The sequence below is a fragment of the Sciurus vulgaris genome (assembly GCF_902686455.1).
Source record: "Sciurus vulgaris genome assembly, chromosome: 3".
NCBI classification, from domain to species: domain Eukaryota; kingdom Metazoa; phylum Chordata; class Mammalia; order Rodentia; family Sciuridae; genus Sciurus; species Sciurus vulgaris.
The window spans coordinates 42,289,858-42,316,572 of record NC_136463.1 but is presented as its reverse complement, the minus strand read 5'-3'; the positions used below and the strand labels follow the sequence as shown (position 1 = coordinate 42,316,572).

The 26,715-nt window shown below is 44.5% G+C and overlaps 1 protein-coding gene across 2 annotated transcripts in view; it reads right to left on the bottom strand.

Annotated features, from left to right (window-relative positions):
• NT5M (5',3'-nucleotidase, mitochondrial) overlaps positions 1-24,119 on the bottom strand; it is a 34,320-nt gene extending 10,201 nt beyond the window's left edge. For both annotated transcript variants that reach the window (XR_013762837.1, XM_079133813.1), the window contains exons 1-3: positions 23,670-24,119; positions 19,146-19,246; positions 6,739-6,799 (exon numbers count right to left, since the gene is read on the bottom strand). Coding sequence is in view for 1 of the 2 variants with exons in the window: in XM_079133813.1 (XP_078989939.1) it covers positions 6,739-6,799; positions 19,146-19,246; positions 23,670-23,939 (432 nt within the window). In the remaining variant the exon portion in view is untranslated. The remainder of the gene's footprint in view (positions 1-6,738; positions 6,800-19,145; positions 19,247-23,669) is intronic.
• Positions 24,120-26,715: the final 2,596 nt, after the last annotated feature.

Below are 26,715 nucleotides of genomic sequence, written 5' to 3'. Positions count from 1 at the left end.
TGAAAAAAGGGGATAAAACAGTTCAGTCCGGCTGAAGATAACCCAAGAATAAAAAATAAAATGGCATCTTCATTTCTAAACCAGAATCAGGAACAAATGTCAGAAGCAGAATATAAAACTATTTGTGGCTGAAGAATTGCTGGAAGGGGTCATGGGGGAGGCCTTCTCTCCCAGTCCTGGGGTACAAGCCAGGACATCCACCTTCAGAGCCAAGAGTTCAGTGATTATGAAGACAGGGACGAATCGGGGGTGGGGCAGGGGTGGGGAGATGCCAAAGAAGAAGGTGCTGAGGAAGGGTGAGGGACAGACAGACAGCTCCTGTCCCTCTATCCCCACACTTCACAAGCCATGTGGCTTCCAGGCTCAGGAGCAAAACCAAAGTTCAGAAACACATCTCCAAGCTAGGCCTGGTCCTTGCTGAACCCTCACAGAGTCCTGCCTCACTCAGATGAGCACACTCCAGGGCAGGCCTCAGGTCAGGGAGGGCAGGCGGCTGACATGATGTAGAGAACATCATAAAGTCAAAAGGTTTTCAAGATAGCTGGCTTGACCTAGGGCCCTATAAAGGTATCATATACTTTTGTCCCCAGTCCATGATAAAATGACAAGATCCAACCAGAAGAACAGGGTTAGTTTTAAAAACTTAGGCCATCTGAACATTTTTTTTATATGTAATTCACATGCCATAAAGCCCATACACTTAAAGTATACAATTCAATGATTTCAGTGTATCCGTCATATCAAAACATGGCCTATCTTGATACAGGTTCAATGTCACTCTATAAAAGCATATGTTCTGCCATGGAATAGCCTATAAATGTTAGTTAGGTTAAGCTGGTAGGTGGTAGGTGCTATTCAAAGCTTCTATATCCTTACTGAATTGTCTACTTGTTCTACCTGTTATTAGCAGAGATGTTAAAACAACTGGAAATAATTGAGAATTTGTCTATTTTTCCTTGCAGTTCTTTTAATCTTTTATATCAGAAAAAAAGCCGTTTCTTTTTATTCCACCTTGAAAAGTCATTTTTGAGATATGTCACATACCATAAAATTCACCCATTTTATAGTGTACAATTGAGGGGATTTTAGGATATATACAGTGTTATGCCCCCATTACCAACATCTTTTTACCCCCCAAAAAAACCTCATTCCTATTAGTATGAATACTGGTGCTAATGGTCTGGATATGGGTTGACTCCACTGAAACTCATGGTGAGGTTCACTACCTCAGTGCAGCAGTGTTGGAAGTGGGGCCCGCCTCCTGGTGGGAGGTTTGGTTTATGGGGTAGAGGTCTCATGAACCAGTAATGCTGTTTCACTGGGTCAGTACGTTCTTGATCTCATGGAACTGGAATAGATACCTTGTGAGTGGATTGTATAAATTGAGGCCACCCCTCATGTTCTGCCTCTTCTACAGGTATCTGTTTGCTCTTCCATTTTCCTCTATGAGTTGAAGAACAAGGCCCTCACCAGATGCTGAGCAGATGCCAGCACCGTGATCTTGGGCTCCCTGGCCTTCAGAAATAGGAGTCAAAATAAACCTCTTTCTTCATAAAGCACTCGGTTTCAGGTTTTTTGTTATATCAAGAGAAAACGGACAAGATAGCTAGGGTGGACTCAAAACATACCATGAACTCCCACGTGAGGCTACTGGGGTGGAGGGTGGGACAGCCCCACCAGGCGAACCTTCTGAAATGCAGGCAATGTGGCTCTCACACCATGGCAAGAGCATAAGTCTTATCAGAGGTCCATGTATTGGGAGCAACTGGACAATATGGTTTAAAATGTGCAAACTTAATTTATTGTCTTTCAGTATATGTGGTGCTAGAGATGGAACCCAGGGCCTCATATACACTCATCAAATGTTCTAGAACATCCCGGGCCCAATTCATTATCTCCTTAAGTTCAAAAAGTGACCTATATTTCTATTTGAGGTTAAATGAAGAGATTCAATTATGTGGAATATTTAATTAATTAATTTTTTTTTTTTTTTGCAGTGCTAGGGCTCAAAGCCATGGCTTTGCATGTGCAAGGCAAGCACTCCACCAAACATTGTAGATTCCAGCAGACACATCATCTGGAAACCAACCTTCAAATTACAAGAACACGCTCTACTTCACATCCCAGCACCTCACTTAATTTGGCGTGTGATTACTTCCCTTGTTGAACTAGAAGAAGTCAAAGTAAAATGTCATGCCTGTGCACAAAGAACTTGCCGTGGATTTTTTCAAACTCTCTCTTTTGGGAGCGGGGGCAAAAATTATGCTACTTAAATTCCAGTCCAGTGGAGCTCAAGGAGAAGGCAGGTGATGCAGGTGGGCAGAGCGTGGGCTCTGGCACCCAACTTGCTGCCTTCATGCAGCTGACCTTAGTCACAGGCCTTAACTGCCATGTGCCTCAGGTTCCTCATCAAGACAGGGATAAGAACAGCCCCTACTCTACGGAGAAATTATGAAGGTGAAACTGATCGTTACAGGGAAAGCCAGTGCCTTCACACACCTGCACATACTGCCCACTCAGCACACCTCTGCTATTATCCTGTTGAAAGTTAAATGTCATTGTGCTCCAGACAAAAGAAGTTTCTGGTGATCTGAATGTAGCCTATGTGTGACTCCCAGTGAGCTCATGGCAATTAGTTTCCCCCCTTGTGACTGTGTCTCCAAAGGAAATCAATCATGGGGAAACATTCACACAAAGATGCTAAAGTTGATCCTGCTCCAGGAACACTGTCTATAACTGGCTGGGGTCTGAGCCCAGCCCAGGGCTGCTATGAAGATGCTACATCTGTCCTGACACCAGCCTGTAACTCTTCTATGCCAGCCCCAGGCAAGGTGCAGAGGAATTGCCAACTCCCATGACCTTCAGCCACAGCCAGTCCCAAGGAGAAGTGTCTATCTAGGGGGAGGGGGAACAAGTAGGTTGGTAGAACTATTTTCATCTCAGATGGTTAGAGGCTGGGTAAGTTAATGCACTTAGCCTGGCCCCAACCCACTTGCTAACCAGTCCCTGTAATCGCTGGCTAACAAAATTCACTGAGGGTTCCTCAGATATGTTGCACATTTTCCCATCTTTTCATCTCTGTTCATCATCCCACTTCCTCTATCGACTTCACCCTGTGTGGCACAGCCTGGTCCCTGGTGGGAGGTTAGGGCTCTGCCTGCTGCTGGTACAGTGGAAACAGATATAACTCCTATGTAAGACACACCAGAGTCCTACCCCTACCCCTCCTTGTGTGATGCACTAATCCTGCTTCTTGGAATTTACCCTAAGAACCCAATAATACAAAGACTTGTTTGCAAGACATCTTTAGATATGAACAATTATGTTCCTGAAGAATAGTGTTTGATGACATTAAAAAGGCGAAAAGTGTATGCTAGGCAGAAAAGGAATGTTAAGTCAAAAGAGATTTAAGTTTTATTAAAATATACAATTATATTTAATAGGCATCAAAGCAAAACCAGAAAAAAAAAACATTAAAATGGTAACAGTGTCCTTATCTCCAGGTGGCAGAACTGTGAATGTGGGTCTTTGGAGCTTTTTTATTTTATTTATTTGGGACAGGATATTTGCCATTGCTGCACCCCTTCTTCTGGCACTGAAACCTCTGTTTTTCTCTGAGAAGCTGTCCCTCTGCCATCAGCAGCAACTGTACAGGACAATCAGGATGCTCCCAAGACCTTCCAACTCCATTGTCTCCTCTATCAGGTTTTGCTCCCCAATATTCATAGGTACTCTAGTGTCTAGAAGCATCTTTCCTGGATAGCCTGTCTGCAGGTTTGGGCCCCTGCTGCCTAAGACCTGCTTCTTGAGGCTTCTCTTTGATTCTCTGAGCAAACCACATCCTTCTTATCAATCCTTTTGTTCAGGTTCAGTCTGTGATGTTGCTTGAGACTCAAAAGTCTTAACCAACACCTGTTCTTCTCCAATGTGCAATGGCTCCTCTCTAGGGAGTATGTGCTCTCTGCAGGAGGAGACAGATGCTAAGGGCACAGCTGGGGAGATGGACAGATGTGGAACAGGCCCCACTGGCTGTGTGATTGTTAGGACCAGGAAATGACCTGCCTCACCTCTCTGAGCCTCAATCTCTTCAAATCGAAAGGTATTCCTGTTTTATAGGGAGCAGCTATAAGCCTTAGAAGTGATAATGAAAGGATAGCACCTGTCAGATTAAAGGCATGGAGGAAATGGCAAACCTTCTTACAAAAAGGTGTCTGATATCTCTCCACTGAACAAATGGATCTATTCATTCAACCACAAATGCCGAGTGCTCACAGAGTGCCTGGCCCTGCACTGGGTGCTGGCATCAACAGTCACAGCCACTGCCCTTGTGGATCTCAGACGAATAACAAGCCAGAGACAATAAATAACAAGCCAGAGACAAGGACTAAAACCATTCCAAATGGTGCTATAGGAAACAAGGGCTGAGAAACAGAACAGATGGAGAAAGGATATGCTTCAGACACGGTGGGAAATGTGGGGAGACACTGAGCAGAAGCAAGGTGGAGAGGCGGCCAACATTCCAAGCCCAGGGCAGCTCAAGGGAAGGAGAGGGGGAGCGCTGTGGATGGAGACGCAGGCAGGTTGGAAGTCCAGGGTCAGGAGTTTGTGTATGTATTTTTTAAAGGCAAACCATTAAGATGGGGCTGATGCAGTCCATCTTATGAAAGGCCTCATCAGCTCTAAGTAGAACTGAAATAAGCCAGAAGGTTAGGAGGTGACACTAGGAGTCCTGGGAAGAAATTCTAAGGTGGCGGCAATGGGAAGAGAGCAACAGACAGATGTCAGCTGTTTTGGGAACAGAATTCACAGGACACAGAACACCACATGGGCCAAAGGAAGGAATCAGAAGGACACCACTTCTGGCCTGAGGCAGGCAGGCAGTACTGTATTCCCCATGAGGGAAGGGCAAACACACACAGAAACCAGTGCTGTGGGGCTGGAGTCCTGAGCTGAGGCTACAGGGGGAAGATGGAAGAAGGGACATGGATGGTTGGCACAAAAATGAGTTATAAATCCACAGGAATGGATAACTGAAAGCCATTTATCAATATTACTCCAATAAATACAATATGTCCTCCATGTTATTTCATATCTGTTGATTCATGCAACCACAGATCAAAAATATTCAGAAAAAAGACTGTTTGTAATGAACAAGTACCGAATTTTCCTTGTCATTCCTCCCTAAACAACTGAGTCTCAACAAGCATTCACACAGCATTTAACTGCACTAGGTACTGAAAGTATGATTAAAGGTGTGCAGGAGGATGTGCACAGGTTATATGCAATGAAGCCACTTTACACAAGGGATTTGAACTCGTACAGATTTTCATGGTGGGGAACGCCCAGAGTCAGACTCCCGTGGCTACCAAGGGATGACTGGCTGCCCTGGCAACAAGCCCAGCCACCCAGTGCTACAATAGTGGAAGCATTCAGCCCTGTTTCTCAAGATTAGGAGGGGATCAGAGCCACCAGCAGGCTGGGCACACTGACCACAATGCCACTTCCAGGGTTTCTGATTCAGAAGGTCTGGTATGGGGCTAAAAAAAATGTCAACTGCTATGAAGTCACGGGTGCAAGTACCTCACTTGGAGATTTTTTTTTTAAGTTGCTTATTTTTTTTATTTATTTTTAAATTTATTTTTATTATAAACAAATGGGATACATCTTATTTCTGTTTGTACATGGAGTAACAGCATACCATTTGCGTTAATCATACATCATACATTTACATAGGGTAATGATGTTTGATTCATTGTTATTTTTTCCTTCCCCCCCACCCCTCCCACCCCTCTTTTCCCTCTATACAGTGGAGATTTTTATTCTACTCAAAAGAGTGGCCCCAGCCTTCACCTCACACTCTATGACCATGAACTGTGGGACACCTCTCTCCTGGGCTCTCATCCTGCCCCCAGGATGTTCAAAGGGTGGTCAGGGTAAAAACCAGATGGAGTGTTGATAGGAAGTGGGCACCGAGTGCTCACATGATGTAGGAGTAACTATTCAGCAAGCCTGAGCCCCTTCCCACAGAGGAACACAAGGAGCTTAATGCTGCCTGATTGTGCAAAGATAGCTTCTGATATGGAGTGGGAGAGAGGAGATGCTCAGAACTCATGCCCAAAGGTCTGAGGGCCCTAGACAGGGGAGTCGTGGGTTGGAAATCCAGCCTCCTTGTGGGGAGGAGCTGTTTAGAAACCAGGGCAGGATCAGGCCCTGCATCTCCCCATGTACCCCACCCTGGCATAAGCACCCTCCTCCTGGGCAACAGAGCTTTCCTCAGGGCTCAGCACCTGCAGCTTCCCAATTTCCAGAAAAATCTCCTTTTCATTTAATTTTCTCTTCAATAAGGATAAAAGAGTGAGTGTGTAGCAAAACAAACTTTAACCATTTCCCCTGTCAGACTCTGTATGTACTGATCGATGTCCCCTAGCCTCCAACCCTCCCCAGATGTGGTTCTCCTACATGGCTTCCTTCATTGGCCTGCCACATGATGTTACCCCATTTGCTAGACACTCTTCCCACCCACTCCAGGTGTTAATGAAGCCCCATCCAGAGCATGGGATGGAATCTCAGGCTTTCACTGGGGAAGGCTTTGGGGAGTAGGAGTCACTGGCACAGAGGGAGGGAACACAGGCTGGGAACATGGCACCATGAGAGTCTGTGCCCTTCCTATGGGACATGCCCAGCTGGCAGTCCTGCCTGACTGGACAGGGCCCATCCACAGTGAGATGCACATCTTACCTTCTCATAGGGACAGTACTTGAACATCTTGATGGGGCTTGTGCAGATGAAGACATCAGTGCTGCCAGGAAGAGAAAGGACAGTGAGCCCATGGCCCCACTTCTGCTGGACTGAGCTGTCAGCTCTGAATCCTGCATCTGTTATGGGAAAACCCACTGCTCTGCATTGTCTCCATAAAAGAGACATCAGCTTGCGTTTCTGGTCCCACCTGATGGCTCCAGGAATCCACCAGTGACCCCACTCTAGTCACAAGCAACAAGCTCAGGGACAAGCATCTGACTCCTGGCAATTTTGCAGGACTGAACTCAAAAGCTGAGTCACACTAATCAGGCACCATCTCTAAAATTTGAATAGGGAAAAACAGAAAGAGAAGCATTTAGCAGCAAGGACAGCATTAAAAGGATGGAGCGAGCTGGGAGTGTAGCTTGGTGGTAAAGTGTGTGCTTAGCATGCACTTTGGATTCAATATCCATCACCGCATATGTGTGCACATACCCACACAAAGATATAGAACCTTGTTTGAGGGAGAATCAGGAGCTCATGCAATGCAAAGGAATAAGCAATCTACCAGGAAGAACTCCAATAGCACCTGCAAGGACTCTGGTTCTTGATCACATAGGCAGGGAGCCCAGCTCTACGTGCACTGAGCTATCAGCATGAGCCCCTCAAGACAGACATGGGCGTTACACAAGGGAACACCCTTTCTATGGTCATTGTTCTGAGCTGAATTCACTCCAGAGCTGACTCTGACCCAGAAGGGCTTCCCAGATTCCTGATCCTCCCCACACCCCAAAGGGCCCAGTCCCTCACCACCTGAACCATCTGATTCCCAAAATCCTCATAAAGCTGGCATTCATCTCTGGCAACTGCACCTGCTGGTTCTTCAGACAGAGCCATGGGGATGTTTTCTCAACTCTCTCTTTGGCAAATTAGTCCCCTGGGGTCCTCTGTTAGCCTGCCAGGTCCCTGGGCCCTCTCATTACCTGAAGACTTCTTGATTCTTGACACTCCCTCTGCCAACCTGACTGTCCCTTATACCTGCTGCAACCCAAACACTGTCTCTGCCCTTTGGTTCTCACTATCCCGCCTCTCCTGCAGGCCTGAGTGAGGGCTGGCTTTTCCTTAACTTCATAGCAGGGAGGTGAGGACAGTGTCTTCCCTCTTTTGCATCGATTTTTCCAAATTCCTGACTTCTGTCATATGGCCTTCATACCCCTGTGGTCCTGCCTATCCCTGTCACCTGCCACTTGCCAGGTACTGTCCTTCCCATTCCTCTCCATCCCCTCTACCCTACTCTGCATTCATCTTCAGTGACTCTGTGCATGCACACACATACATAGGTACGGATCCAACAGCTCGCCTCTGGGTTCCTAACCCTTCTCACAGACAAATACCTCCCCCGCCCAACAGCTCTCCTCCCCATCATGGCCTGCAGCTCAGACTCACCACAGACAACATCTGAGTTTCACACTTTGCCCCTCTGGCTACCACTCACAATGCTTCTGGAAAATTACAGCCTAAGACCAACTCTTCAGACTCAACAAGACAGACAACCCGCTGGGGCCCACCATTTTTGCATAATCCCTCACTGAGTGTCCTCTCCTCTCTCCAGCTTGCATCTGTGGCCCATCTCCATGATCACTCTATTGCATTGCTCCTGCTCTGTTGATGTCTGTTTTGCCAAATCCAACTTCTACTACCTGCATGCAAGTAGCTGAAGGTTGGAGGAAAAAACAAACTGTTGGATCAGCTTCGCCCTGAAACATGCCATGAGGACCAAGCATTCCAGCTGCAGAGCAGTCTTTCTCGGGAGCCTTCATGGGAGCAAGACTCCCAGTGAGGCTAGAATACACTTTCCCTGTTCTCGACCTCCTCACCGAGGAGACCCCCCTCCTTACTTTCATCAGAAGTTGTCCACACCCACCCTCCCTCCTCTCACCAGCCCACTCTCAACCCTGCGCTCCAGCCTCACCTTCACGAAGACTTTGTCCCTGCAACATTCCCCCTTTCTCTCCTCCTCTTCAATTACTCCTTCTCCATCAAACATATTCTGGTACCTCCTATCCTTAACCATCTATAGATGCTTCTTGACTTACCATGAGGTTGCATCCCGATAGGCCCGTTACAAGTTGAAAACATAGTAGAAAATGCATTTAGTACGCCCACACTACCACACCCTACATTTAATACACCCATTGTGGTATGGTTTCTACTGAATAAATCTTGCTTTCACACCATTGTCAAGTCAAAAAGTTGTAAGTTGAACCATCCAAAGTCAAGGATCATCTGTGTAACACATAACCTTGGCCTGCAAACTCCCTCCAGTTACTGCATCTGCTCCTTTTGCAGCATGACAGACCTGGCACACTGCTTTCACTGCAGCCTCCACGTCCTCACCTCCTGCCCCTGCTGCAACCCACTCCCCCTTAACTAGATCCCTCTACCCACAGAAAGTGCTCGCTGCCACCAAGGACCCTTGAGTCCCACATGCACTGCACACTGCATGGCTCTCGCCTTCCTCACCAGCATGCTACCCCACCTCCGCCAGCTCTCCGTAGTGCTCCTGCCACACTGGCTCCTCTCCAGCTGCCCAGACTGGTCTCCTGCTGTCTCCTCCCCTCCTGGCCCCTGGGACCTCCCTCAGGGGCTCTCCACCTGCACTACCAGCTCCCAGTATCATCCAGGCCTGGGGTTTTAATACCACCTGTAGGCTGACACCTCTCAGTCTCTCCCAGTACTAGGTTTAAGTCCGTCTGGACTATTAAACAACCCCACCTGGACACCACGCATCTCAAAATTAGCAGTTTCAAAGTAAATTGTTCCAAAATCTGTTCCTTCCCTGGTCTTCTTTTAGTTAACAGCATTAAAATATATGGCACTGTATCAGTACACACATAAACTAAAGAAAAACCCTAAAAATCATCTTTTTCTTACCTTTCTTCCACCCCCAATATTATAACCATCATCAGGTCCTCTGGGCTTTACCAAAATGCATTTCAGTCCATCAATTTCTCTCCATGGTTGTCAACCACCAAGGTCAAAGCACCCCCATTCTCCCTGAGCTGCTACAACCACCCACTAGGTTCCTCTATTTCCAATTCTGACTCCTCCAAACCATTCTCCACTCCACGCACAGAATGACCTTTTGTTTTCCTTTTTATTTTTGGGGATGGACTCACTACACTGCCTAGGCTGTCCTTGAATTCTGGGGCTCAAGTGATCACTCCTTGACCTCCTGTGACTATGGGCACACCTCGCCACACCTGATTTGACTGATTATTTTTAAACAGTTTTATTGAGGTATAATTGACATGCAGTAAACTGCATATATTAAAAGGGCACAAATTTGATAAGTTGTGGCACATATACACACCCATGAAACACCACTATCAGGGTAATAAACACAACCTGCACCCTGAGCAATTTTCCTTAGTCATCTCTCTCACCTGCCACTCCCATCCCTAGGTCCATGCAACCACCATGGGCTTTCTATAGTTGCAGATCAGATAGAATTTTCTAGAATTTTATATAAGTGAAAACAGAGAGTATCATTCTTTTTTTTTTCATCTGTCTTCTTTCATCCAATACAATTGTTCTGATATTCATCCATGTTTGTTAAAAATGTGTCAAAGTTTGTAGCTTTTTCAAAATTAAGCAAACTAATTTTTAAAGTTTTATTAAGATATAATTCCTATTTCATAACATATACCTACTTTGAGTATATAGCTAAATGAATTTCACCACAGTCTAATTTTTAGGATATTTTGATTATCCCACAGAGAAACCTTATGTTCATTAAATAGTCACTACCCGTTCCCTCCTCCTCTTCCCAGCCCCTGGTAGCAACCAATCTGCTTTGTCTCTAAGGATTTGCCAATTTGGGACATTTCATATAAGTAGAATCATATGCTATGTGTTCTTCCTTCTCTTATGTTTCTAAGGTCCCTTCATGTTACAGCATAAATTAGAATTTCATTTCTTTTTATAACTGAATAATATTCCATTGTATGGATATACCATCTTTAGTTAAATCTATTCACCCACTAATGGGCACATGGGTTGTATCTTTTTGTTATTATGAAGAGTGCTACTGTGAACATTTGTGTACAATTTTGCAGTAACATTTTCATTTCTCTTGGGCATTTACCCAGGAGTGGAATTATGGGCTCACATGATAATTCTATGCTTAATGTTTTAAAAGAATGTTTGTCAAACTCTTTTGCACAGTGGCTGTACCATTTTACATTCCCACGCACAACATATGAGGATTCCAAATTTTCCACATCCTCTCCAAAAATTGTTACCATCATCTCTCATTACAGTCATCTCAGTGGTTGTGAAGTGATCTCTCATTGTGGGGTTTGTTCTTTGTTTTTGCAGTGCTGGGCACCAAACCTAGTGTGCTTTGTGCACACTAGGCAAGTGCTCTACCACTGAGCTACATCCTCAGAGTCATTATGGTTTTAACTTGCATTCTTCTAATAATGAATGACACTAAGCACCATTGTGTATACTTAGTGGCTATTTGTATATTCTCTTTGGAGAAATATCTATCCATATTTATTGCCCCAAACCCACAATTTTAAAACCTAAGTTAGATCACAGCAATCTTTCCTCAAATGTATCCTCTGCCATTCTGTCATCCCACCCCATATCACACTCACTAAATTCTAGCTGCACTGGCTTCCTTTATGTTACTCAAATCACTCAAACAAGCAAAATCCTTGCCCATCTCAGGGCATTCATACCTGCTCTCCTCTTGGCCTGGAGTGCTGGCCCTGACCCTTCACTGGCCTGTTCATTCTTACCCTTTAGGTCTGAGGTCAAATGTCAGCTCCTTAGAGAAATCTTTCCATACCACCAGAAGCAGCCCCTTCCCCATTTACTCTCCAGCACATGGCCTTGTTTATTTCCTCCACAAAGCTTCTGGTAATCTGAAATTGCAATTGCAGTTGTTCATGTGGCCATCTCCCTACCTTAAACCCCTTGACACCTGAGACCTTAGGTGTCTTCTCCACTAATATATCCCCAGTGCTGGCACAATGCCACATACTAAGGTAGATACTAAGTTATTAAAAATGTGTCTGTCACACTGCCTCTTATTCCAGGCTCCACAATGGAGTAACAGGTGTCATGCTCAAATGAGGGTTTAAACACATATCTCTTCTAATGAGTGGTATGTCTTTTAGAAGTCCCCTATGAAGTCAAACTCTAGTTTTGACAAATACAAATGCTTCTTGATTGTAATGTAGTTATGTCACAATATACCCATTATAAATTGAAAATATCATAAAGTTAAAAATGCCCTGAATCTATCTAGCTTCCTGAACAACCTAGCTCAGCAACACAGTTCATCATGGAGTGCGGGTCAATTCCCCTTGTGATTGGGCTGATGTTGCTATGGTTCACTGCTGCTGCCAAGCATCAAGAGACAGGATTGGACAGCATATAGCCAGCCACATTAAAATTCATGTGTTGTTTCCACTGACCAAGTATTTCAGTTTTACCATTGTAAAGTCTGAAATCCAAAGTCAAACCATCAGAAGTTAGAGACCACCTGTACTGCTGAAAACATGTTTGCAGTGTGTATCATACAATAAGGAAAATAAATAGAATATTCAAACAAAAACACCAAAACATAAAAAAAGTGCTTGTTTTAAAGTGGTAAGATCATAAGTGACTTTTTATTCTGTGTTTTAATTTTGCAAATTAACAGTAAGCTGTATTTTTTCTTTAAAAACCATTTTCAGCCTTCCCTTAAGAATGACCTCAGAAGCCAGTTACAGTTTCCTCCAAAGATAGACACTGCTTTACGCATCCTAAGTTGCTTTTATTTAACATACACTGAAATCCATGAACACTAGGGAGATTCAAATATGGATCATATTTACCAACACTGACTCAATAATTTTCAGCTATTTTTACATGTCAAATGCTCCTTTTAAGGGACAATACTGATGGAGGTTCTTTTTTTTTTGGAATCAGGAATCGAACCCAGGGGTACTTAACCACTGAGTCATATTCTTGGTCCTTTTTGTTTTTTATTTTGAGACAGGCCCTCTGCTGAGGGCCTCACTAAGTTGCTGGGACTGGCTTTGAACTTGCTACCCTCCTGCCTCAGCCTCCTGAGCTGCTGAGATGACAGGCATGCACACCATATCTGGTGAGGGTCTTTCCAGGTGAGAAACAGAGGTAGTATAGCATATATTCTACACTAGATTTTATGGAAGAACATCTGCTACAAAAAGATAACAAGTACCATGAAATACTTATTAAGATTCAAAAACACATGGCTTTGATCCAACTAGTCCACAACCACAGAGAAACACTTGCATGTGTACACCAGACTCACTGCAGCCCTGATGAATGAATGAATGAATGAGAAACATCCACATGGTAACCATTACATAAATTATGTTACACCTATTCTGTAGAATACCAGATGGCAGTCATAGAGAATCAAGATCCTGTGTGCAGTGGCACACACCTGTAGTCCCAGCTACTCAGAAGACTGAGGCAAGAGGATTATTTTAGCCCAGGAATCTGAGGCCGCCTGGGCAACATAGTGAGACCCCTGTCTCTATTAAAAAGAAAAAGGAAAAAGAAACTTAAAAAAAATAAGCTAGTTCTATATAATATGACATGAAAACATTTCTAAGACATTGTTAACTAAAAAGGAGAAAGCTTACAGAAATGAGTCCTTATCCACTTTTTTTTTAAATAGGGCCTCACTATGTTGTTGAGTCTGGGTCACAACCCCTAAGCTCAAGCAATCCTCCTGCCTCAGTCTCCCAAGTAGCTGGGACTACACGCATACACTACCATGCCCAGTTCCATCTATATTTATTTCATATTACTGGTGCTAGGAATTGAACCCAGGGCCTTACACATGCCAAGTATAGCCCCTCCATCAGTGTTTTTCTAAAAAAGTCTAAGAACTTTGTGAATATGTACACTAGAGTTAACATTTGGGTACATGCTAAGTGCCGGATATTCTGTGGACTAAGACTAGAGCTAGAACCAAGATAAGACCTGACCTCGAGGAGCTGTCACCAGGAAGAGGAAGGGACAAACACAGACATAACATAACTGTTTCAGACTGGAGTGTGTCCCCAGGGTAAAGGGATAGAATGACCAGAAGGGGAGGGTAGCTCCCCAGCCACAGTGGTTGGGAAAGGCATCTTTGAAGAGGTGACATTCAAGGTGCTCAGAGCTGAAGGATTTGGCTATGCAAAGAACTAGAGGGACACATTCCAGGAGGCTGCAGCATAGCACATTTGAGGGACAGAAAAGACCAAGTATGACTGGAAAACATGAAAACAGAGGTCGGAGGAGAAGAGCCTCCTGGCCTGACAGAGGTGGGGTTAAAGGGGTTAGATTTTAGTGCAATGTGAAGCCAGCAGAGTTTTCAGCTGGGAATTAAATCACCAGAATTTGTTTTAAAAAACAGGTCACTCTGACTGCTGGTGGACCACATAAATTTATACATCTCTATACAAATTTGTATATAGGTGCATTTTAAAAGGCCTGGGAGTGTACACTCCAAATCATTGCCGGTGTGTGATGGCAGATGCCTATAATTCCAGCAACTATGGAGGCTGAGGCAGGAGGATTGCAAGTTGGAGGCCAACCTGGGCAATTTAGCAAGAACCTGTCTCAAAATAAAACAGAAAGGGCTGGGGATGCAACTCAGCAGTAGAGCACTTGCCTATCATGTGCAAGATGCTGGGTTCAATTCAGTACCCCCACCCCACAATCTTAACTAGGACAAAATCAGTGGAACCAAGAGGGCTGTATGTCGGGAGGGAGAGCAAAAGGGCACTTCCTGTATGTCCACACTATCTGAGTTCTTTTTTTAAGACATGTGTTAGGCTAGGGCTGTAACTCAGTGGTAGAGCCCGGTAGGCAAGAGGCCCTGGGTTCTATTCCCAGAACCACAAAACAAAACTAGACTTGCAGATTCCTGAATAATTAATAGTCAACATGCCAAGGAAGCTGTTTTGCGGGAGCTTCTCAGGTTGGAAGTCAGGTCTCTCATGGTCCCTCCTATCATAAATTCCCTGCCACGACTTCACCTGGCAGGTCCCTTCTCATTCTTCAAGATAGCAGCTCCAAAGTCATGACTTCTCTTGGTGAGCACTAGCTCTGATCTGCCTATACTCCTACACTCCTTTCACATGTCCATTACTGGGTTTTTAGATCTACCTCCTAATAACTTGTTAACCAGTGACCCTCCAAAGGCAAGATTTTGCTCATTTATTTGTGTATATGAAGCACCTGGTTCAAGGCCACTCACGTGGCAAGTGCTTGATAAATATCCACAATGTCTACAGTTAAACCTTGGCCTCTGTTCCTTGGCCTCACACACCTCTTGTTCTTCACTGTGCCTGCTTTTGGCACCTGACAAGCATGACCCACTCAGTTTTTGACCAGACCCCTCAATCCGTCTACACTGTAGGCACTGACTGACCATGGGACTCTTCCATCAATTTAAGAGCCCAGATGGAGGTGAAAGACCACTCACTGGGTATGGTCTAGTTTTGCATTTCCCAGTTTCTGTGAAAGTGAAAATAGGTAAGCTGTGATAAAAAGTATTCTAAACTACATTACATTTGATAAAAGTTGTTATTGCCTGTCCAAATGTGGTGCTGCCATGCACCTGGGCAATTAAACACTCTGGAAAGTTCTATGGTGAAGCATGAAGCCTACTCAAGCCACTGTTCCCCATACCATAATGGCTCAAGAATACCATATTGGCATACCCACTAATTCTCACAGAATAATTAAAGTAACAACTAACTTTTCCTGAGTACCTACTGAGTACCACATACTACACTGAGCACTTCTCACTGCCTTCACTTTACAGATGAAGAAACAGACCCAGGAAACACCAATAACTTGCCCAATGTCTGAGAGATATTCTCTAGAGGCCAGGATCTGGGCAATCCTGCTGCTGTACCTTGCTCTAAAACTCTGTGCTACACAGTGCCCCAGAATACAGCTGTGTGACTGTATCCAGGACACAACAGATCCAGGCAATGAGGAGAGTTTTGAAGAGATAAGGTGCTAATATAGTCATCCCTCAGCATCTGCAGGGGATTGGTTCCAGGCCCCTGTCCACTGCAGGTACCAAAATCCAGGAATGTTCAAGTTTCTCATATAAAATGGCATAGTATTTACATGTAACTTAGGCACATCTTTATAAATACTTTCAATCATCTCTAGATCACTTCTGACACCTAATACAATGCAAATGCTACAGAAATAGTTGTTACTATTTAGAGAATAACGACACAAAGAAAAAATCTGTATATATTCAGAACAGACGCAACCATCATAGGTATTATAGTTTAGACCTTAAATGTCCCCCAAAGGCCCATGTATTAAAGGCTTCGTCCCCAGCCCCTGACACTATGAAAGTGAAAGGAAGTAAGCTCATTGGGGGCAGGTCCTTGAAGGGGATATTGGAACCCCAGCCCCTTCTGGTCTCTCTCTTTGCTTCCTGACCAGAGGTGGAACATGTCTCCTCTGCTACCTGCTCCTAACATCATGTATTGAGCCAGCATAGGCCCAAAGCAACAAGGCCAATTGATCATGGGCTAAAGCCTCTGAAACTGTGAACCAAAATAAACCTCTTCCCTTATTAAGCTGATTACCTCAAGTAATTTGTTAAAGTAATGCAAAGCTAACACAGAGGCCTAGTACCTGTTTAGCAACAATGAACCCATAGATATGGAGAGCCAACTGCATATGCATTCTTTGCTTTTCCAAGCTCTTGCCACAGATCCACTATAACCAATCATCTTATAAAACACAATCAAATAACCTACTCTGCAGGATCTGGACTTAAGTCCAAAGATAAATTACTGAACAAATAAGGTCTACAATTCAACTCAAACTTTAAAAACTTTGTGGTTCTCTAATGCCTGTGTATCACAGTACAATTTTTTAAATTGGCAATTTCTGGAGGCACTTGTATTAGCACAATGAAGGCTAAATCATACCACATGTTTGATTCATCATTCAGGTTGCTGAATCCAAACAAAATTATGGCTAGTAAAAATTATCTGTGTCTAGAAGTAGATCTTTACACTTATGGTCGATTGATTTTCTTTCTTTTTCTTTATTCTTTCGTGTGTGTATGGAAGGGGGGCAGTTCTGGGAAATGAACTCAGGGCCTTGCATATGAGAGGTAAATGCTCTACCATGGAGCTATAACCCAAGCTCAAATTTTAAACAAGGGTGCCAAGAAAACTCAATAGCTTTTCCTTAAGACATTGAAATAACTGAAATAATAGTCTTCAACAAATGATTCTGGGACAACTGGATATCCACACTGAAAAGAATGAAGCTGGATCTCTGCCTTATATCATACACAAAACTTAAAATGGATCACAAACCAAAACTTTAAGAGCAGAAACTAAAAGTCTTAAAGAAAACATAGCGGCAAATCTTTGTAACCCTGGATTAGGCAATGGCTTCTGAGATAAGACCCCAAGACACAAGTGACAAGAAAACCAATTGATAAATCGGATCACTTTGAAATGAAAAACTTTCTGTTTTAAAGGACACAGTTAATAAAGTTAAACAACAATCCACAGAATAAGAGGATATACCTGTAAGTCATATATCTTATAAGGGACTTGTATCTAGAATATAGAGAACTCTTACAAGTGAAACAATAAAAAAAGAGAGTAATTAAGCTGGGTGTGGTGACAAACAGCTACTAGGGAGGCTGACGAAGGAAGACTGCACGTTTGAGGCCAGTCTGGGTAACCTGTTTCAAAAATTTTTTTAAAAATTGTTTTCTAAAGGACTGAGGAGCTGGGTATGGTGACGCACACCTGTAATCACGGTGGCTCAGGAAGTTGAGGCAGGAGGATCACGAGTTCAAAGCCAGCCTCAGCAAAAGCAAGGCACTAAACAATTCAGTGAGACCCTGTCTCTAAATAAAATACAAAATAAGGCTGGGGATGTGGCTCAGTGGTCGAATGCCACAGAGTTCAATCTCTAGTAAACCCCCACCAAAAAAAAGGGGTCTGGGGATATAGCTCAGAGGTAGGTGCTTGCCTTGCACATGCAGGGACCTGGGTTCAATCCCCAGGACCACACTCACACAAAAAGACTAATTACCCAATTGAAAATAAAGAGCAAAGGATATGAATAAACATTTCTTCAAAGAAAATATAAAAATGGGCAATAAGCTCATGAGAAGATATTCAATATTATTAGCCTTCATGGAAATGCGAATCAAAAGTACAGTATCACTTCACACCTACTGAGATGACTAAAATAAAAAAGACAATAACACATGCTTACAGAAGTGGACAAACTGGAACCGTTTTACATTACTAGTGGAAATGCAAAAGGCACAGCTGCTTTGAAACAGTTTGGCAGTTCCTCAAATTCTGTGGTTAATCCACAGAATTATCCTATAACCCAACAATTCTGCTCTTAGGTATATTCCCAAAAGAATTGAAAACAGTTTTTCACACAAATTCTTATGTGAATATTCTCAGCATCACTAATCCACAGCCAAAAGGTGGAAACAGCCCAAATATCCATGAACTGATGAATGGATAAATAAAATGTGATCTATCCATACAATGAAATATTACTCAGTCATAAAAGTTAATCAGTATTAATATATGATACAACACGGATGTATCTTGAAAACATGCCAGGTGAAAGAAGTCAGACCCAAAACACCACACATTATATGATGCTACTTAAATGAAATGTACAGAACAGATGAATCTACAAAGACAGAAAATAAATTAGTGGTTGCCAGGGGCTGCAGGAGGAAAGCAGGAATGGGTAATGACTGGTGATGGGCGTAGGGTTTCTCTTTGGGGGAGATGGAAAAGTTCTGATATTGATAGTGACAGTGACAGTGTGTATGTACTAAAACCCACTGAACTCTTTAAATGGGTCTATTGTTTATGGGATGTGAATTATATGTCTATGAGGTTGTGTTTTTAGAAGTTCTCAGGGAAGCACATCATTATGTAGTTGCTAACAGGTTTCAATGGACCGTGTGTGATGGTTACTGAGTGAGGCTTCAGCCTACAAAACCTCTCATTTCACTAGAATAAAACGAATTTCTCCTTCTTCCTGAACCACCCTTTCTTTCCAAGTGAGGTCCTCTTTAACCTTTTCCCTGTGGCACACAGCACAGTGACAGTCATCTTCCTGTGTGATTCTGTGCTCAACCTGCTCTCACTGGGAGAGAAGCCCTGGGAGGGCCAGGACCAGGCTCTGCTGTTATTGATCCCTGGTGCCGGGCAGCATCCACCCTGAACACTTTCTACCAGGTTCTGCAACAGCAAACCGGCAGGGCCCTGCATGGGGCTGGGGAGAAGCAGAACCAAGCCGTGGGGTCCCACCAGGTGGGAAGATAAACTTACTTGTGTAGACTGGCCATCTGCTTCACAGCTTCCACAGCCCCTGGCAGAGGCTCAAGTTCAAAGAAGAAATTCTTAGACTCCCAAATGCTGATGGCCTTTTCCTAAAAAGTCAAGAGAAGCAGGTTACCTCGAGGCTACTCCGCATCTTGCTGCCCTCGCCTGGGAAGGGTTCCACTTCCCCCTTGCCCCTAAACACCCCCAAGGACATATTTTCTGGGGGAAGCACAGGGGATGTAGCTCAGCTCTGGCCCCTTTCCAGGGAGGATGTGGCTTCTGTTAGGATCCAGCAGGTACCAGTTAAGGGGTCAGGGCCATGGATTCCCATGTTAGCTATTAGGGAAGGTACTTGGTGCCTTCTGGGACCTACAGTCAACCTTCCCAAACCACACACTTGATTTGAACGGCCGAAGCACAGTGGAGGCTGAAGGGTGGACCAGGCCTTCTCATGGCAGGACAGTCAACAGATTTGAGAGCTGAACAATCTCAGAGATCCTGAAGTGCAAAGCTGAGCCAGGAGGGACAAGAGGAGGGGAGGCAGTGTGAAAGGACAACTGGGAGAGCTCCAGGTTCCTTGTGCCAACCAGAACAATTCTACTTTTGTGTTCTTTATGTGTTGAGGTGCCAATAATAGCTTTTCTTTTCCTTTCTTTCTTTCTTTCTTTCTTTTTTTTTTTTTTTTTTTTTTTTTCAGTGTTGGGGATTGAACTCAGGGCCTTGTGCTTGACAGGCAAGCACTCTACGAGCTGAGTTATATCCTCAGTTCTTGATAATAATTTTTAAAAAAATATTCTGCTGCTTTTAAAGTTCAAAAGCAAAAATGCAGGTCTTCATTTTACATGAGAAAACCAAGGCTCAGAAAGGGGAAAATATCTACCTGATGTCACATAGCAAATCGGTGACCTAGCCGGGAATAGACACTCATCCCTTCACTCCCAGGTCAGTAATTTTCCACTGCAAGGCCGAAACCCAATTTTCAAAAGACAGCACCCTTTCTGATGCTAGGCAAGGGGAAAGTAACAAATCTCAGCCTCTGAGAATCAAGAACCTAAATCTAGGTGTGCAGTTCAGAAGTGCCTCTGCCTGTAAGAGATCATATAAGCAACACTCTTGTGAACTACACAGGGTTAAGCAAATGCGCACTTATTGCTGAGATATGTCCTCTTGTCTGATCCTCACAATCCCCAAGGACCAAGGATTGCTATCCCTAATTTACGAATAAGCGAGTTTTGTTTAAGGACCCTCAGGGGTGACATTATCAGGACTTGAACTCATGTGAAAGCAGTCTAGATGGATGAAGTCCAAAGCCCTGGCCCTTGCCCTGTGACCTGGGTTGACCACCTCCACTCAGTGAGCCTCTCTCCTATCCACAGAATGAAGACAAGGGCCTATCCCTTTCTTACAGGGTCCTTATGAGGATGTGACAAATACATACATAGCCTTCAGCACCCAAGTTTCACATGTGATGATAGTGTCTCAGTATCCCTCCCCTGACACTAACTTGCTGTGAAATACTGGTCAACATGATCACCCTCTCTGGACTCAGTGCATCTGTCCTAACAGTCTAATATTCTAAGTCAGTTAAAATGAGCTTTTCTTTCCATCTCTGCCCTGCTTACCTACCTGAGTAAGTGAAGCTCAAAGGGAACACAGTGCAATCAGCCCTCCATATAGACAGGTTCTGCCTACACAGATTCAACCAACCACAGATAGAAAATATTTGGGAAAAAAAAAACAAAACACTGCATCAAAGGCATCTAAATAGGACTTAAAGTATATGGAAAGTGGATAGGTTACATGTAAATACTACACCATTTTATGTAAGGGACTTGAACATCTGTGGATTTCAATATCCAAGGAGGATCCTGGAACAGTCCATTCTGGATACCAAGGGACTTTATTTTATAAAGTAGAAGTGCCTCATCCATAACACAGTTCCCTCCCAGAGCACCTCCTACTTGCTTATGAGCTCTGCTTCTTCACCCAGTACTTGGAAAACAGGAATTTGTCTCCTTAGACCAGAGCCTGGAACTCTATGCAAAGGGCAGAAAACCACTGTGCTTTTCGGAGTTGGGGATAAACTTAGTTCATCTGATCATATACTCTTAGGAGGAAATAAGGTGTCCTGAATTCCAATGCTGGTCACTTATGTACAAATGAACATTCAACATCACTGAGGCTAAAGAAATAACATGGGTATGTCCTTTGGGTTGAAGTTTTTAATTAGGTCTCAGTACCAGGAGAGATCAGCATACTTCTGAAGTCCTGGTTTTGAGGTAAGATAGAAAAGAAATAAAAGATAGGCAGAAAGGAGACAGAAGAGAAGGAAAAAAGAGACTGCAACTTTAAATCTAAAAGCCCATGATCAGAGGACTTTACACCTTATTCCCCATTCCTGTCCTTTTTCCTGGCCTATCTCCCTCAAATTCCCGAGAAATCTATAAATCTGAAAGTTATCATAAGTCCACTCATCTGTGAAAATTGCCTCATTTTAATGCTTTTAAGTATTATTAGCTGGGGCTGGGGAGATAGCTCAGTCGGTAGAGTGCTTGCCTTGCAAGCACAAGGCCCTGGTTCGATCCCCAGCACCACAAAAAAAAAAAAAAAAATTAAAAAGTATTATTAGCTTACATAATGTATTTTTCAATTAGATAAAGAAAAAGGAGGTGTACTTTAAGAAATCTACAATATAGACACATTCCAAATGTTATCCAAAAGAAAAGATGATGTCATCCTGAGTATTCTAAAGAAGATAAGTCCAGTTCAAACATCTTATAATTACCAGGCAGATGTTGTTTCTACATACTTTCCCAGGCCCACCCCTCACAAAGTTTTCTTTAAAAGAGGCTGTGAGCCAAGCACAGTGGTGCATGCCTATAATGCTGGACTCAAGAGGCTAAGGCAGGAGGACCATGAGTTAGAGGCCAGTCTGGGCAACTTAGGAGGGCCTACCTTAAAATAAAACACAAAAAGGGCTGGAATGTAGCTCAGTGGTAAAGTGCTGCTGGGTTCATTCTCTACAACCAAAAAAGAAGAAAACCTGTGACTCAAAAAAGTGCTTCTCACACAAAACAGACCACATGCTACTCTGAGAATGCATATCTTCACCTTTCACTTTCTAATATGGCTCTTTGCTAAAACCTGATGCATCCTTAAATTCTTTTCTGCAACATGCCAAGAACCTGGAAGATATGAGTAGAGGTCTCCTTGCCTCTAGAAAGTCCACTTCCAACCCCTCTACATTTTGAATAAAGAGAAACGGTAATTGAGTTCTTCCTTTGACACCTGGACCTCAGGAAGGCGCTTCCCCTTCAGTGTTTCACCATGGTTAAGGTGTCCACTATCTAGCTCTGGGTCTATCCTGGGAAGGCGTGCTGTTCCACCTTTGGTCCTTCCCTTTTCAGGATGCCCATACTTGGCAGGTGGGAATGCTTCCACTACTCCCCAAAACTAGAGGGCCCAAGCATGAGGGGAGTGCAGTTCTGGCCACTTAAGTTGGTGCTTGTTTTCCCCAAATTACTATGGAACAAAACACATTATTGTACCTTGTTGAAGTCAGGAGAAATGTCACTTAAAGAGAGCAGGAGAGGCAACAGGACTTTGGGGTAAGAAGAGCTAATTGTGCCTGGCAGGCAGACAGAATGGAGTTTGAATCCTGCCAGGGTCTCTTCCTATCAGGTGACTTGGTCAAATTTCAGCAAAATGGAGAAAACAATTTTTCCCTACAGAAGAGTGAATTTGGGGTCTTTATCATCACCATCACACTCTCTACAGTAGCCAATCAAGGGATGCCATAAAACTCCCAGCCTCTTTCAGTTTGTGCATGGCAAAATCCCCTGTGCCTTTCACAAAACAGTTTAAATTTAAAAATCAAGCTCTCTGCAAAGGTCCCTGTCTGGATAGTTCTGTCTATCCATGATGGACTCAGGGGGCAGGACACAGTGGGATGGGGAGGCCTCTGGTATTCAGCAGACAGGTATGTGACATTGAAAGGGGCAAGCCAGAGGTGGATTCCACCCCACCTTGACCACCGGACTCCCTGTGTGACACTCGGAAAGTCAATGAACCTCTCTGAGTCTCCAATATTATAGAAGCTCTGATTTCATGGAATAGGGCAAAAAAAGAAGGGTAAAGACACCTGTCAAATTAATGGGTAAAATTTATAAGATTTTTTTTTTAAATTAACAAACGACCTAAAGCCAAATATACCAAAAATTGAAAAATTCAGCTGAAGATGGAGAGTTTAGGTATATATCATTGTTAGAAGCCCCCATGACAGCCAACGATAAATGGTCGTAGGGCAGCGCCAAGCGCTGCACCCTCATCCTCCCCAGAACCTTATTTTACAAGACCACTCCAAGGCTAGGGCGGTGACCCGCGCAAGGTCACTCGGGCTGCTGGACTCCCAGGGCTGGGAAGGCAGCCTCAATTTCCCTGCCCGCGGTGAGCGCGGGGCCCCGGGGCGGGAAGGGCGGCCGGGGCGGGGGGCGGAGGGCACCAAAAGGGACGGAGGCAGGAGATGCTCACGCTCAGTCCCGGCCGCAGGAGGCCGTACTGCTCCGACACCCAGAAGCCCCGCCGATCCTCCAGAGCGATGAAGGGCAGGTCGGGGAAGCGCGCGCGGAACTTCTTGAGGAAACCGCCCTCGAAGTCGGCCAGCACGCCGTCCATGTCCACCAGGACCCGCAGGGCGCGGCCGCCTTCCCTGCCCGCCAGCCCGCTGGATGCCCGGCGCCGTTCCGCAGGGCCCGCTGCGCCGCGGGGCCGCCGCGCACACCAGCCGCCCAGCCGGATCATGGCCCCTTGCGGCCGCCCGCCGTGGGAGCCGGTGCCCGAGCCGCACCGCTCTGCCTATGAGGGCCCTTAGACATCCCGGAGAAGCCCCGCCTCCCCGGGCGCGCTGGGTACACAGGGCACTTGGGGCGCGGGGCGCGGGGCGCGAGCGCGCAGACTCCGGCCTCAAAGCGAGGCCTCGGTGCGCGCCCCAACAGGCAGCGAGGCCCCGCCCCCTTAAGGGCCGCGCGCCCGGCGGAGGCGGGGCCCGAGGGGCGTGGCTTCGAGGACAGCTCTGGGTGCTGGATGCCCCTGGGTGCTGGATGCCCCTGGGATGCCCACATTCCTGGGCCCTCCGCTTGCATCTTATCTCAGCAGCGGCCTGAGCTTTGCTCTTCCCACTGCAGCCGCAGAGGATGAAGGAGCCGTGCATGCAGATGGACCAGACCTGTATCCCTAGACATTAATTGAGCACTTGCTGTGTCACACTGTGAACCAAACAGACGAGGTTCCAGCCATCCTGGAACTTAGGCTGTAGAAGGGGAGACAGAGTGAAAGAACCAAAACAGGCTGATGCTCTCCCTGGAAGCCTCACTGCTTTTTGGTGAATGTCTGGGGAAAGATTGACATTAGAAGACTGTGTCAACAACCTTCGCGGAACCAGTATATTCAAATAAACATATAAATAAATAGTATGTACCTCCTTATAAGTTGCATTTTTTTCTTTATAAAATCAAATAACTTTGAAAACAGCACAATGATGGGGTGATGTAGAAGTGTGGGTTAGGCAACGTGGTCAGGGAAGGCTTTTAGGAGGTGATGCTGTGTGAGAAATAGAAAGTTTGGTGGTCCATTTTCACAATATAGTATTTAGCCTTGATTGGGTTGTAAGATCCAATTGTAGCCATTTTAATTATAGCCCTTCCCTTTGCCCACCCCAATTTTAAAATTAGCCCATAACATAGATTGTAACCCAACCTGCTCCAATCAGGGCAAGAGGAAGCATTGCATTAGAGGTAAAAGCAGAGGAACTCCCTGACCAAGTGCACTTGCTAGGTGGGTTCTTTAGCACGCTCTTCTGGCAGAAGTAAAGTTTGCCTTGCCCACCCACTCTGAGTATGTTTGATTTTTCTTTCATTTTTCAATTGTTGGACCTTTATTTTATTTATTTGTATGTGGTGCTGAGACTCGAACCTAATACCTCACACATGCCAGGCAAGCGTTCTACCACTGAGCTACAATCCCAGCCCTGGGTTTGATTTCTTCCTGCATGTAGGTGTTTCTAACAATTTTGGCACCAAGTGTGGGGCTCCATACCTCGCCAAGGGGTCATGAGGCTCTCCCTCCTTAGAGGAGATTTCCCATTACCTTCTTGCAGTGGCCTCAGAGTGGGGAGAGGAAATTGTGATCCTTGAGGCTGGCAATGGACCCCAAATCAAAAGTGGATCTGCAAAGTGGGAAAAGGGTCCAAGGGAGACCAGGTAACTCCAGGCATGGACCAAGGTAGGAAAATCTATTCTTGAGCTCTGGGGAGAAGTACTTCCTTGGTTGTCATGGCATCCTAAAGGCACTGTATGACTAAGACAGGAGTACAAGAAAACCCTCCAAAAGCGGGTGTTGAGACTCTATTCAGAAACACTGAGACCACACTGAGGGAAGCGGGGTGGGAGTTTGCGTGCAAGAAATCCTCAGTAAGGAGGATTGAGCACACAGGGGGCCCATGGTATACAAGAAACCTCCAACAAGCAGGGGTTGAGTACACAGGGAACTTAATTAAACAAACCTAAAAAAGGGGTCTTGTAATAAAAGTTCTAAGGCCTAAGGACAGGGAAGAACAATGGAAAGATCCCATATATTCAAATCTTCTTTTCCTTTTAAGAGTCGTAAGCAGGGAAAATAAACAGCTGTGATGGCAGGAGTAAATCTTTCCCCAAGGAGGACAAGTGGCAACCCAAATCTTTGATTTCAGCATCCACCATGACTGACAGACTCTTCCTAATGTTCTAAACTGCGCAGGCCATTTTCACATATGGGTCATACTGTAAAAACCCTATGACAGGCTCTATTTTAACCTGTGTAATGTATGTTGTGTCTAAATATGTGCTATATCATGTACATGGTATCAAAATTGGCTTATAGATAAATGAGATTCATAAATTTAATTAATGAATCCAAATGCCTTTAAGTTCATATGCCTTAAATAAAACTTTAACAAAAAGGGTCAATCTAAATTGGTAAGAATAAAGATGCCTTGGAACCAGGCATGGTGGCACACACCTATAATCCCAGCAGCTTGGGAGGGTGAGGCAGGAGGATCTCGAGTTCAAAACCAGTCTTGCTAAGCCAGTCTTAGCGAGGTACTTAGCAACTCAGCAAGATCCTGTCTTTAAATAGAATACAGAAAAGGCTATAGATGGCCAACCAGAGGGTTGGTTACCATAAAATGTTTAAAGTTCAATGTTCATTGCTTTTAAGGACTTTCCTTTGGGAAGACTAACTGACTTAAAGACTTGTTTGATACCTTGGCTTTCATGGGTAATCTAAGTTTGAAATGGATAAATCACTTTTAACATAAATGGAATTAATCTTCATAAATGTGTTTGTTAAAGGAGACATCTGATTAATTTACAAAGTTAAAATACTAAAACATCAACTAAGTATTAATGCAAGTACTCTTGGCCTCTTGAATTCCATGAGGTAACATATATTTGGGTCTATTAAATGTGTTTTTATAAACTGGTAAATTAAAAAAAGAGGATTAGGGACTGGGGTTGTGGTTCAGTGGTAGCACACTCACCTG